The sequence below is a fragment of the Podarcis gaigeae genome, assembly GCF_964106915.1.
Source record: "Podarcis gaigeae genome assembly, chromosome: 3".
Classification (NCBI taxonomy): domain Eukaryota; kingdom Metazoa; phylum Chordata; class Lepidosauria; order Squamata; family Lacertidae; genus Podarcis; species Podarcis gaigeae.
In genome coordinates, this window is record NC_139680.1 from 64,984,345 (window position 1) to 64,998,221 (window position 13,877).

The 13,877-nt window shown below is 40.2% G+C and overlaps 2 protein-coding genes across 9 annotated transcripts in view; both read left to right on the top strand.

The window, feature by feature from the left end:
* Positions 1–13,877, top strand: part of SASH1 (SAM and SH3 domain containing 1) — a 552,112-nt gene that overhangs the window by 471,352 nt on the left and 66,883 nt on the right. For all 7 annotated transcript variants that reach the window (XM_083731823.1, XM_083731825.1, XM_083731826.1 and 4 more), the window contains exons 3-4: positions 11,562–11,612; positions 11,737–11,786. In XM_083731823.1, the coding sequence (XP_083587949.1) occupies positions 11,562–11,612; positions 11,737–11,786 (101 nt within the window). The remainder of the gene's footprint in view (positions 1–11,561; positions 11,613–11,736; positions 11,787–13,877) is intronic.
* Positions 1–13,877, top strand: part of GINM1 (glycosylated integral membrane protein 1) — a 785,919-nt gene that overhangs the window by 383,329 nt on the left and 388,713 nt on the right. The window lies entirely within an intron of this gene.

Genomic DNA, 13,877 nt, shown 5'->3' on the forward strand with positions numbered 1-13,877 from the left:
ATCATTGAACCCAGTGTGTCTGGGCTATACTCAGTTTGGGCTTTAGGCACAATCCTCACTTTTTTCTGCTGTTGTTTTTATTGAAAAAGAAGCTGCGCTAGCACTGACTGCTAAGCCAAAGTGTGTGGCTTATTTAAACCAACGTCCAGTCTTATGACACCCACCCACCCACACTAACAGAGCCACACACCTCAATAGAATAGACTACAACTCTGAGCAGGCCCAGCCAGCATGGCCAATGGTTGAGAATGATGGGGAACTTCAGTCCAAAACATCTGGAGGGTTCCCCGTTGGCTGCCCTGGTTTAAAGAAGACATACACGTTAATCACATTTAAACAAACCTCACACGTTGGCTATGGGCGAATGTGGCCAGTAGTGGAGAGAGAGAATATAATGACAATCCCTCCCTGTAAGCTCATATTCTAATAGATGGGAAAATGAGGAAATAGGGAGACTTCATTTTTATATTTCACTGAAATATAAAATGACTTATTTACTGCCCAGTTCTTCCAGGACAAAATCAGTTTCACAGCTCCTCTTAAACTCACATTTTAAAGACATTTGTTTCTTTCTGTCATTATGGTTGATCTTCAGGGAAAAAATCACAGTCCCAACAGCTGGATGACAAGACTGTCTAGTTGTAAAAGTTGCTAATTGCACGTTTTGAAGCATTTGCTTTTTTAATTTATACCTGCAGACTTGCTTGTAGGCATGAGTTGTCATTTTGGTACAGCTACCGCTGCTAAATTTTGTAAACAAAGATTAACCATTTTGTGTGTTGTTGTTATTCTTCATTCTTTGCTTCAAGCCATTAACAGTTCACCAACAGGAATGCATGTAGTAGGCTTATATATATCTCCCCCATGCAGCATTGCAGTGTTAAGTCTGATTTAGGTAACTCTGAAGATGCAGCTCTCAGAAATTCTAGACATTGCAGAGAACAGTAGATAGTGCTGTCAGCTCCAGGATTTAGAGCGATGACTTCTGTTCTCCTAAACCAATAAATATATTTTTGTTGTTGTTCCTATGGAAAATGTATGCTTCTTTTTAGAAAGGGCTCCCAAGAGCATCTAACAAATCATAAAATGAAATGAAAACACTATGATATATAAATATAATAGCAATCATGAAAGAAAGAAATGCAAATTTTGGGAAGTATCATTGTCAAAGTCAAAATAGATACATGGTAATGCTGTGGGAGAGAAATAGTGCTGATACTCCCATGGGTGCAAAACTATGGGTACTGCTGAGAGTGAAAAGTAAAGTTACTTTGGTCTACAACTGCCATCCTCCTTGAGCATTGACTATGCTGCCTGGGGCAAATTGAACAACATATTGAGAGCCACAGTTTACCCATTTGTGGTCTGAAAGTTATTAAGAGATCTGCACTTGGCAACGCTGAATACAGGTTCAAAATTAAGAGCATCTAACAAACTCCTCCTTTAAGCACCATCCAAAGTGGATGCCAGATTTTTGTGTACACACTAAGCTGGGCCTTTTTAGTGGTAGCCACAGAGCTCTGGCATGCCCCTCCTGTGGCTTTTTAATTTCAGTCCTGTGTTGATGTACTTTCACAGGGAGTGATTAATTGTCTTGTTGTGTTCTACAATACTGTGTTGTACACCACTTTTGGTGTGGGTGTACAGATAGAAAATAAATAATAAATACAGTGAAGTTACAGATAGGTAGCCGTGTTGGTCTGCCATAGTCAAAACAAAAAAAAAATCCTTCCAGTAGCACCTTAAAGACCAACTAAGTCAGTTCTTGGTATGAGCTTTCGTGTGCATGCACACTTCTTCAGATACGAATATCTGAAGAAGTGTGCATGCACACGAAAGCTCATACCAAGAACTGACTTAGTTGGTCTTTAAGGTGCTACTGGAAGGAATTTTTTTTGTTTTAAATACAGTGAACTGTTTCAATAAGTGTGGGTAGTAATCAGTGGCGTACAGTGAAATTTTTCATAGGGAACCAGTTAGGACCAGAGGCGCTAGCTTGTGGGGGGGGGGTCGAAGGCATGCCTGTGAAGTCCTGACATTGCACATGAGCATCGTGCCTCCTTCCCTAAGCTGGGCAGAAGCTTCCCGGGTTTGGGAAGGAAGGCACCAGGGAAACATTTAGGAGACTAGCCGAGTCCTCTTAGTCCAATAACCTCATACGGGTGGTAGTAATGTGAGAGTCAGCACTGGAATGTATTCTCATCTCTCCACTTAGCTGCTTAAGTGTGTTCTCAGCTTTTGCTACTTAGTAATCCTTAGTAGAGGAAATAAGGAAAGCACACATAGTAGTAGAACAGTGTAGGAAGAAACTGGAATAGTCCATTCCACTTGATGTTTAATCCTTATGGCAATTGGCAGTAATTTGTATTTCCTCCTCTTCTAGGAATAATTGAGGAATAATAGAAAATTCCTATCATTCTACATCACCTTCTTTTGGTCATGTTTCTTTCCAAGAACTGTGATATGCTTTTCTCTCTTCTTTTGCTTTTTTAGAAAAAAACCCACTTAGGGATTCTATACAAGATTGTACATGAATCTTTCAGAGAAATTTCCCTCCAAGGTTTCTCTCTCTCCAAAAAACAGTGTTTATATAGGCCACCCAATAACATCTCTGAATGACTCACTAAAATGCAATATTAAAACACAACAACAACAACAACAATTGGTTAGAGAAAACTAGTTTCAAATCATGGCAGAAAATATTTAACATGTATGTAGCAAATTCCAATTCAGAACTTAAAAATCGTAGGTCTTAAAAAACTTCCCATGTAACTGAAGTAACTATAAAGACGCTGTCAGGTGAGTCTGAGAAGGGTATTTCACAACTGGGGTGCTATCACTTTGCCTGGTAGTCATCCTTCTCATTTCACTTGGCTCAAGTAAGGCTTTTAAAGGGGGTTTTGGAATAGAGAATTAGCACACAAAAGATGCTCATTAATGCTCTGGTTCTCATACTCAAGTTTTTAAGTGGCAAACAGCTTCCCTGAACACAAGAAATGTTTTTCTCTCTGGAAACACCCAAGTGTGATCAGCTGGAGTGCTTGTTTAAAATATATTCTGGATACCAGTGTTCTAAACAATTTGTTGATTTTATCTGTCCACATTGTTAAACAATTAGAATTGTTTGTTGAGATGTGAGAGCAAAGCATTTTGTTCATTGTTTTCCCCTTGACCTTCTTGTTGTTTCTTTTGGTCAGGGATTATTATTTTTAATCTGTTTCCCCAAACACACCAAGTGGATTTAAATCAACCAGTGGTAGAGCTCAGAGTAACTCAGCAGGCTGGAGGGGAATGAGGAATGTTTAAAAGAATAAGGCAAATAGGAGCATGCTAAAGTGTTGTCAAAGAGCTGAGCTATGATGTTGCACAAGCAAATGTTGGTTGTCTATGGGGTGAAAAGGTTGTGTCTGATTCAGTCCTATAGGTCTGAGTTAGGCTGTCTGAAATCTCCTCTTCTCTTCTTGGATGCCTTTATAAGTCAGTAAAAAGCCTTAGTAAGAAGAACTTTTCATTCCAGAGAAATCTTGTTTTTGTCCTAGTGGTGACAACAAATGTTCATTTTTGAAAAAAATAATAATAAAAACATAGCCACACAGTTTGGAGTCTTGTGGGGAGCATAAAAAAACTTGGGGGCAGATCTAAGCAGTGCTATTTTTCCAGGAAAAAGATATGCTGGAACTCATCATGAACAGATCCTTTGTTCTCTTATACAGAAATGGCAATGTTGCCCACCTGAGAGGTGCCGGAAGTCAGTTCTGGCGAGTTCTGGCTGAAAAAAGCTCTGGCTCTAGGTCACATGCTAGCCCAAGTTTATGGAAGCTATTGAGAACTAGCTGCATTTGTGTGTGTGGTGGGCAAACTTTCAATTAGGACAAAGCTCAAACTCTTCAGACACTTACTTTACATGCAGTTTTATTCCACAGTATTGCTTCTTGGCTGGAATCTCATACTGAGTTTATTGTTTGGCCTATTTTTTTTATTTTTACCACAGAAACTCAGATTCCTATTTATTTTATTTTACCAGATTTATTTATTTTTCATGAAATAATACAAAGTATTCCATTCATCCTACCAGTCTCCCTAGAATTGATGCGCTACTTTACTCTTTTAAGTGCTAAGAATGAATATCTTTATTCCTGGGCCACCCAATGAGTCCTTAACTTTCCTGTCTTATCAGGCATAGCACCCCATATATCAGGGGTGCCCAAACTTTTTTTCAAAGAGGGCCAGATTTGATGAAGTGAGCATGTATGAGGCCAACCAAAGTTGTTGAGCTTTTTTTTAGGATTTTACCCCAGGACATATACTGCCACGGGGGTCGGATTAGGATTAGGCCCCCGAAACGGACTTAGGACATACCTGCCATATATAAATGTGCCTGCTGTTTCTTCACTCCAGATAATAATAGTGAAGGGATTTTTTTACTGACTTGAGGTTCCACTGTATCTTGTAGTGTCTACAACACAGTACCTGTAATGCTTATGAGCCATTAAGAAAATATTTAGGCTAATGTTTCTTCAAAGGGAAATGTGAATCATTTATAATAAAACTCAGTTTTAACCATTCTTCTGCAACCTTTTTTTCTTTTGTCCGCCTCAGAGCCTCCTGCCCCATTTCATGTTCTGTATAACAAAAATGTTTTCATTTAGAATACATCATACAAACTCTGGCAGTTACATGCAAGAGTAATGGAGCAGAAAATTTCCCATGTCCTGCTATAATGGCTGAAAAGGACAGCTTGGCGGATTGCAAATGGAAACTTAAAAATACATTCCTTGCTAAACAGAAATATTGGAAAATCAGTGATCTGATTAATTTCTCTCAAATGCCTATATGTTCAATTTTGGTGGCCACAGTATAATGCCTTGTTGTTGGTGCATCTGTTTTTATTACTGAGACATGCCTAAGAACTAGTTCTGTGACACTGAACGCCTGTAGAAAACCTATGGCTCACCTGCAGGGATTTCTGTGGTAGTCTTCATCCTTAGCGCAAACTAGGCTGTGAGCAGAGAAAGGATAGCCCGTGTCACACTCACACTAAAATATGCTTTTTAATAGATATTTGTTTGAGACCTCAGTCTATCTTCAGATATGGAGTTGCCACTCAGTTTTGCTAGAATTTGCAGAGACTCCTGTCACATGAGCTGAATTTAATTGATAAATCAAAACAGCACCATGTATTCGTCTGTTGTTACGATGCTTATTAACTAAGATTGGATACCATTTCCACTTCCTAGGGATCTAGGATTTCTCTAACTGTAGCCTATTTATTTTCATAGGCTGGTTCCTTGTGAAGCATCTCATATCACCAGTTTCACTATCAGCATGCAATGGGAGCAAAGAACACCCAACAGTGTTGTGTTTGTAGGCAGGTAGTGGATGCATGTCCACTCCGCCAGCAGCCTTTTGCACTTCCAGTGCTGCATCTGTGCATCTGAAACCTCTATTGATGGTGCAATGTGTCCTGAATGACAGGGGGAAAGGCTCAATGCCCAGAACATATTCCCACAGGCACGACTGTTTGAGTGACCTCTGTTCTATAGACATGGCATTCCTCTGCCCATCAAACCAAGATGCTGCTGCTGGAATAAGATCTCAGTGGAGATGTCAGCTTCATTCTAGAAAAAAAAGATCACCACTGACACAAACAAATGTGCTGAGTATTTTCTCAGTCTAGTGTCGCTTCAGGCTTTCTGAGTGATGACTGTCACCTAACTGCAGGTGATGGCTTCTCAGCATCCCCAGGCTTACACATGGTGGTGGCAGAGGCAGAGCGGATCTAAATGACCAACAAATTGGCATTAAATTTCAAGTAAAACTTCCTAGTATCTTTGGAAGCCTGGCAAAAGTGAAAGTGTATCCCCTTGAATTCGTTTGGCTGGTAGGTATCGAAAAGGAAAAGGCAGGCTTCCTCAACCTCGGCCCTCCAGATGTTTTAGACTACAGTTCCCATCATCCCTGACCACTGATCCTGCTAGCTAGGGATCATGGTAGTTGTAGGCCAAAAACATCCGGGGGGCCAAGGCTGAGGAAGCCTGGGAAAGGAATATGCTAAAGAGAGTTGGGGTGAGGGCTGTGTTCTCACCCCAATTATCTTTGGCATGTTCTTCTTCCTGTTGCTCTCCTATGCCTTCAGCTTGACTGAAGACTGTGTGTACATCCATTCAAGGTGTGACAGGGGCCTGTTCAATCTAGCACATTTCCGCACCAAGAGAAAAGTGTGTTGGGTCCTTATCCAAAAGATGTTTGCAGATGTCGCAGCCTCGACAGCGCACTCTGAGGAAGCTCTGCAGGGACTCATCAACCATTTTGCTCAAGCCTGCAAGGAAACCAGCCTTACCATCAGCCTGATGAAGACCAACATCCTGGGTCAGGACATTGCCAGCACCCCACACATCAGCATTAGTGATCACACATTTGAAGTGGTAGACAATTTTGTCTACCTGGGTTCCACTATAACCAGCAACCTCTCAATCAGCGCTAAGCTGGACTAGCGTATTAGCAAGACAGCTATGAAGAAGGCTCACCTCTCCAAAAGGGTTTGGGAGAATGTGATGTTCATGTCAATACCAAGATGACGGTCTACCAGGCTTGCATGTTGAGCATGCTGCTTTACGGAAGTGAGCCATGGGCAACTTAGATCTGCTTCCACATCTTCCACATGTGCTGCACCAGGAAGATTTTGGGTATCATATGGCAGGACAGAGTTGCAAACAAGGATGTGCTGTCTATTTCAGCTTGGTCATGTCCACAGAATGGAAGATGGCAGATGGAAGGTGGCTTCAGGCACTAGGCCTATTGGCAAACCAACATTGCATTACAAAGATGTCTGGGCAACATTAACTCCACCATGTGGGAATCCCTTGCAGACAACCGCAGGGCCTGGAGACATCAATGACTAGAGGAGGAATGACCACTGGGAGGAGTGCAGGGAGAAGAAATGCCATGGCGCACCTGTAGCAGGACAGCAGGTCACCTTCATCTGTCCCAGCTGCTACAAAACATGTTTCTCCTGTATTGGTCTCTACAGCCACACAGCAAGTGCTCAAAGAGACACTTTCCATTGTCTCCTGAGACAGACAGCCAAAAGGAGCTTTATAGTCTTGTGATAGTTTGAGATTATCTTTCTTTGATCTCAGAGTACTAGCACTAATGTGATTCTGGGCTTTGGAATCTGTGCCTTTGACCAGCAGCCCCTATGGTATAGGGAAGGAAGCACCCAGTTGGAGGGCAGTAGGCAAAAATATATAGGAATAAATATATTCATTTACTTATATGTCCACAAGCATTTCATAAGTTTATTTCACAATAAGCCCGTCTTCTGTGAGCTGTTCTATTTCAATCACATTTCAAACAGTCTATAGCTCTATGAAGCTATAAATATTCTTTAAACTGAGATTTTCCTAGATTAATATCCCTAGGTTGCACACACAAAAATTGCTTCAAGGACTGTATTTTTCTGTATTAGATATAAATGGAGAACTCTTGATAGCATGTATGCGAGGTTAAGCACTGCTGAGGGCAAGATTGCTGTGTTTGGCTGCCTTCAAATCTCCATTTCACCATGAATCTTGCAAGCTAGCCTTGGGTAACTCACTGACCGTGCTCAGCTGTCGTGTTAAAGTAAACCATAGCCTCAAATTGGCTTGTTTCAAACAAATCAAAGTTCAGCTGACAGGAGAAGCTGTGGTTTTCAGAACTAGAACCCAAAGCTTCCGAGTCCTCCTCATGGCCACTCTAGGGAAGATGAATTGTTTGTGCCAGAAGCTCACCTAGGCTTATTCATGTCATGCTTAAGCTATTGCTTAGCCACAGGCATAGCTAACTTGGTGCCCTCCAGTTGTTGTTGAACTAAAACTCCCTCACCATTGGCCTCGTGAATTGTGATTTAACAACATCTGGAAGACAACATGTTGGCTACCACTAGTTTGATATTGGGTTTGTTGCTGGGTTTCTTTTTCTTTTTTTTGTATTTTTGTTTTAGATCTTATGACTTATGTGGAAATTGTTTAATTTGGTCATGTTCCTTTTTGATATTTTATTTATTGTTTATGACTACTTTTGTTATGTTTGTAGTTACGCATTGTTTCATGTTGTAAGCCACCTTGAGCATGGCATTAATCATGGAAAGGCAGCATACAAATAAAAATATGTCTGTATGTATTATATGACTTGCAAATATTATCCCTTTATCTTGCCAAACCTGACTGCCATTGCTTTGGGTGAAATCTTAAGTCCCACCTAGTCCCTATTCAGTTCAGTAGGACTTACTTCTGAGTAGATGTAGTTAGGATTGTGCTGTAAATTCATATGTTTGAAGCTGTAATTTTAAATGTACTTAATAAATGTGAGTGATCAGAGTTGTACCTGAACCTATGATGCAAATTGAAATCTTGAAGTGTGAGAAATAACCCCTTATTAAATATATTTACATGCTTCTTGTTAAGGCTTGCTAAAGTCGATCTGCTTGCTAGCTCACATGCTTTGTTGTCATACAATCCGTATACTGCATGATGCTCTCCAAAGTAACTCAAAACTTTGTTGATTCCTGCAGCAGAAGGAAAGGATATTGCTCAATAAAATAAGTAAACAGACATTACATGCAGTTCGACTTATTTGACTTTTTTTTTACAGCAGCCAGAATATTGTCTGCTTGTTTCTTCAGCTAATCAAATAAATGTTTAAACGTTTACATCTCTTTTAGCAGGGAAGATTCAAGGCTTCTTTTAGCTGTAGTTTTTGCAATGAAGGAAATTAGGAAGTCCACGTTTTTTGCACTCGAGACGGAAAGTTTACTTCAAAGCTTTGCCAAATTTGTAAAATATTTGAGAGGTCTGATTATCTACACTAGCTCTCAGAAGCTTTGGCCAGAAGCTAGTCCTTTGTTTATACATTAATTTTATATCATCATGTGAAGTTTTATGTTCGTTCAGAAAATACATGCCTGGTGCTTACCTGCAGATCCGAAGCGTCCTGATTCAAAATATAAACAAAACTGGCTGTAATTAGAATCTGAGTCCTCCAGAATGTCTTTGAATATTTGCCAAAGAAATGCTAGTTGTGTGAAATTCTAACTGAAGATACTTATGCTCCCTCAAAAGTTCCAAGGAACAGGGTGGCTTTTTAGATGCAGAGACGAGAGAGATTGCTCACAGCATAAACAAGAGTAAAGAGAGACAGAGTAGAATCTGGATTTTGTTAACACAGGATGCAGCTGGTACTTTTCCCTAGGATAATTTGAGGTGGGGGGAGGACTCTCTCCACCTTCCTTTGACAATGGAATCTACTGTGCAGTGTAAATCTTACTCGTTTATAGTCAGCTTGGGTAACCAAAGTATCCCTTAAAAGAGATGAAAGGAAAACATGAATTTACAAAGATCATATCTAGGGTAAAGCACTTACAGCACAAACCTTTTCTTTTAAATACCAAATAAACACAGCAAAGCCAAATATTTGCTTCTCACAAGCCAGAGAACAAATTTACTTCTTATATATAGCAGCTTCTGCTGTCTCTTTGCGTGCAGTTTGTGGGTGAGGTGGCGGATAAAATGTTCCCTCTCTCTTCATTACTATGGCAGAACTTGGCCTGAATGAACCATTTTCTCCTTAGGTACGCTGTCGCTTCCTTCCGTTTCGGGCTTCTTGTCATGGGGAGAACCTTGCAGTGATCCGGTTGCCATTCCAGCTGGAAAGCTCATTTGGCTTTTGGTTTGGTCTAAGTAATGAAGGAAAAGGAGGCTGTGTGCATTTGTTTTATATGGAAAATAGCTCTGGAGAGAAGGGGACAGGGAGAGAACGAAGAAGCTCTAGCATTATTTTTCCTAGTGCTTTAACTTTTGTGCTATACTTCCGGTCTTCGCTAAGTTTTTACACGTGCCTCGTTTCAACCCAGAAAAAGAGACCGTGAAAGTTCCTTAGATGGTTTCACAGGATGCTTTGCTTTCTTGCTTCAAAATAATTGAAATCAAGCTAACCAATATGCAAAATTGAGTGCAGTTTTCTACACAATGGAATGGTGTAGCAGCCTGAATAAACTACTTGCTACTACATGCGGTCTGAGGAATTTTGACATTTGCTATTTTCCAGATATCCAAGATGTGTTATGTCAAGGCATTTACAATTACACTCTGGCCCAGTGAAGTTCCTGATACCTTCCCCATGGTTCAGCGAAGGAGAGCCCCCCCCCCCCCCCGGCCATGGGTTCATATACTGCTGCTGCTTCCTCCCTTCTCATTCATGATTCCTTCTTCTCCTTTTTTAGAGCTTGCCACCATGCAGTGTTACGTCTGTAGCAATATAAATGCTTAGCTGAAGCCTACTTCTGACCATGGTTGCAAACTCTAGTCAGAATCTAAGCATGTCTAGCTTTACCATCAGCGTTGACACAATGCTATATCATCTGAAAACATAATGCTAGCTCTGAAAAGGGGACGGAAAGAGTCATTCCCCCTAAGAGCAGAGGAGGGAGCAGGAAGGAAAACTCAACCCCACAGGGCACTCCTGCACTCCTAATTATAGCTGGGAAATCGGAAATGTCCCATCTGCATCATGTCTGGAAAATAACTTGACCATATTGTAATTCCTTTTCAATAGTTGTACAATTGTCTTACTTGTGTGTCTTAATGAGACAGGAAAAAGACATTATTAAACTAATTCCCACTCTCTGCTTAGACCTAAGGCAAGATACAAAAATCTGAGCTGAGGACAGGATTGGTGGAATGGCTGATGATGTCACAAAGTCCCCCCCCCCCCCCACTAGCAACTGGCCCCAGATAGACATTTGATAATATTGTTACAGGAATTAGCTGCAGCTGGCTGGGAACTGAAAGGAAGTGGGAAAAGAAGTGAAGTTAATTAAGTGTTGAGGTTGTAGAAGAGGACAGAGGGAAAGGAATTATTATGGAAGTGCAGAAGCTGTTCACATCTGGGTACGTAATTTATGGTGGTTACTAGTCTTGTGTTGCTTATCTGGGCCTTCACATGGTAGAAGGAAGAGGAAGGTTGGCAGGAGAAAGACAGAAGGAACCAATTATGTTTCTTTTGGTAAATATATCTACTAATAAGGCTTGAATAGGACCATGTCATAGTGAGAGTTAAAGCAGGTTGTCATACCAAGGAGATTAATATGGTCAAACATCACTTCTTCATCTTTCATTGCAATTACAGTACTGTGTACAGAACACTGAGCCATCTAGTGACCACATAATATATTGCAAGGTAAACAAAAGATAATGGAAACACTGAAAAGAAAAAGAGTTTGGCAGTACTAATGAAATGATGATATGTGGTGGTTTAGTGATATTTCAACTAAGATTACATGTTTACCTTGTATGTTTTTTTAAAAAAATAATAATCTGAGTTCATGTATTTGTACTGGACTGGTGATTTCCAGTCAGTTCCTGAACACATCTAGATTGAGACAACTTGCTTATCTCCTAACTTCCCCATCCTAGTTGCATTCACCGTTTCTTTATTTTGCTCCTTTTCTGTGTGCTTCTGCTTTGCTTGTTAGTACTGCTACGCCTGTATGTTACCCTAACCGGGCATCTCTTCTGTTTTAGGAGAAACCCGATGCCAGCTCCACATCCCTACAGCTGCGATCCCAGATTGAAGTAAGCACAATGGCTGCAATGATCTATTTTTGTTTCTGCCTTCAATTTGGTATTCTGCATCAGTCAGATAATAAAGCCTGCCATTGTTCAGCCTCAACTCAAAGCAATGAATCTTCTCTTACAGGAATCCCTTGGCTTCAGCAGTGTGGTATCAACACCAGAAACAGAAAGAAAGTAAGTTTTACTCTTTCCTTGTTCATTAAATTTTACACAAACTACCAATTCACATGAAAGTATTTTCTTTATATAATCCCACAAAATAAGTTACTAAAACAAAATTAGTACCAAACTTTTCTTTCTCTGTCTGCTAGTGTCCTTTTTTCTTTCCCTACCTTTCCCAATTGATATTATATTCTGCCACTTCATTGTTGTTGTTTTAAATACGTTAAAATAACAATACTTGACAGGATTAAGATATGTTCCTTTTACGCTGTCTGAATAAGAAGGGAGGGGAAAACAGAGAGCAAAGCAAATGCCTGCTTAGGCATTTTCATTCATGCTTTAGAGTTTTATATATAAGTCTCAGCCTCCGAGTTTCATACCTTAAATGTCAGAAGTTGTTGTGTCGGTAGACAGATGAGTTTCCCCTGTAACCTTAGGAAGTGTCCTTAAGGCAGCTGCACGGTAGAATATTGTCTGAAGAGGGCAAGTCGTTTTAAAATTACCAGAGGTTATGGGCATTTGATGCCATGTAGAAAACTTGAGTGGCCAAAAGAGACATGATTTAGGCCTGCACTCATCAAATGTGACAGTTTGATTGATTGGTGCTAGCCTCATTCCCCTAGATGAGCAGTATTGCCTCGTCAATCCAGGCAGTTACATGCTTGTAAAATCTGCTTGCAAAAGAATGTTCTTTTACTCTTCTAGCTATAGCCATTGAACTCGTCTTGTCTTTTCCTTATACAAAGTAAATGAAAATGCTTGTGTAGTTTTCTGCTAAGGCCCTTCTACACATGAATAATGTGCTTTTGATACTATGCTTGATATAAGTTGTAGTAGAATAATCTAGATATTGATGGAAATTATGTGGATCCCAAAGAAAACTGGGTATGGGATGGTGTGATTTCTAGTCTGAAGTCCTCCTTGGGCCCATTTTTGGGCCAGGGAATACGTGCATATGTGTGGTGTGTGTGTGTGTGTGTGTGTGTGTGTGTGTGTGTGTTGCTGGTGGTTGAACAGTGTGATGAGTCCATTTTGAAACCTTCTTTTTTTTTTTTTGCAGAAGTAGTGTTCCCATTTTAAGTATCACAATGATACCCTTCTTTCCTTTTAGCAACCCGCCCTTTAGAGGAATTTGAATTTTAGTCCACAGGTTTAAAAAAGTTGATCGTGGAAGCAAAAATCAGATCACAGCTTGTCTGTCCTGCTTTGCCTCAGTTGCCCCTTTGAGGTGATTGCCTAAGTAATTACTAGAACTTTTATCTCATTTTGTAAGAATCAAATCTCCCCTAAAAGGTCACTCTACTGAAATAGTTTTAAGGAGAAAGTTATTTTAAAAATCTCTAACTGTAAAAATCTGTAAACTTCAGCTATGCACACTTTGAATTGAGCAGGAAAAGGGTGTTGGGTCATAAAGGTCCACAGACTGCAGTGGGGATGAGAGGCAGATATTGGTTTAAGTTACGGAAAATGTGTGAGTTGCAATCTATGCAGAATCAGTGAATCATATAAACTCAGGTATACACTAGAGCAAGTCTTTCCTTTCTTGTGAGAAGTCTTAGCACCAAAATTTAGAAATCTTTTGGTTTCGCCTGACAGAGGAGAAATTGTCTAGAAGCTACTGAGTCACAAGGCAAGCCAGTGCTCATGAGCGACTCCATATGATGTTGTCAGCATTTATATTACATTCCAAATGTCATCCCTAACGTTCTTGTTTTGGATGAAGTGGTTCACAAAAGATGTGAGGCTGCCTTTGAAATTTCGAATACTATGGCATGATGATGATGTACCCCTGCCCTTCCCTAAGAGATTATATCATTTATTTAAAAACTAGAACATAGTATTAGTGAATAGCTAATTTGCCTGGCGTGCCTGGTGTGCTCTGGTCCATGGGGTCACGAAGAGTCAGACACAACTAAACAACAACAACAACAAATTTGCTAAGATATACCATGAAGGCCTCACTGGATCTAAGGACGATAGTTTAATGTGTTTAACCTAGAACAGTCTTAATCACCTAGAAAAATGTAATTGGGGGTTTCATTTTGAAATGTGGATGAAAGGCACTGAACCTTCCCGTTCCTGCTTGTAGCTCTGCTTCCAAGC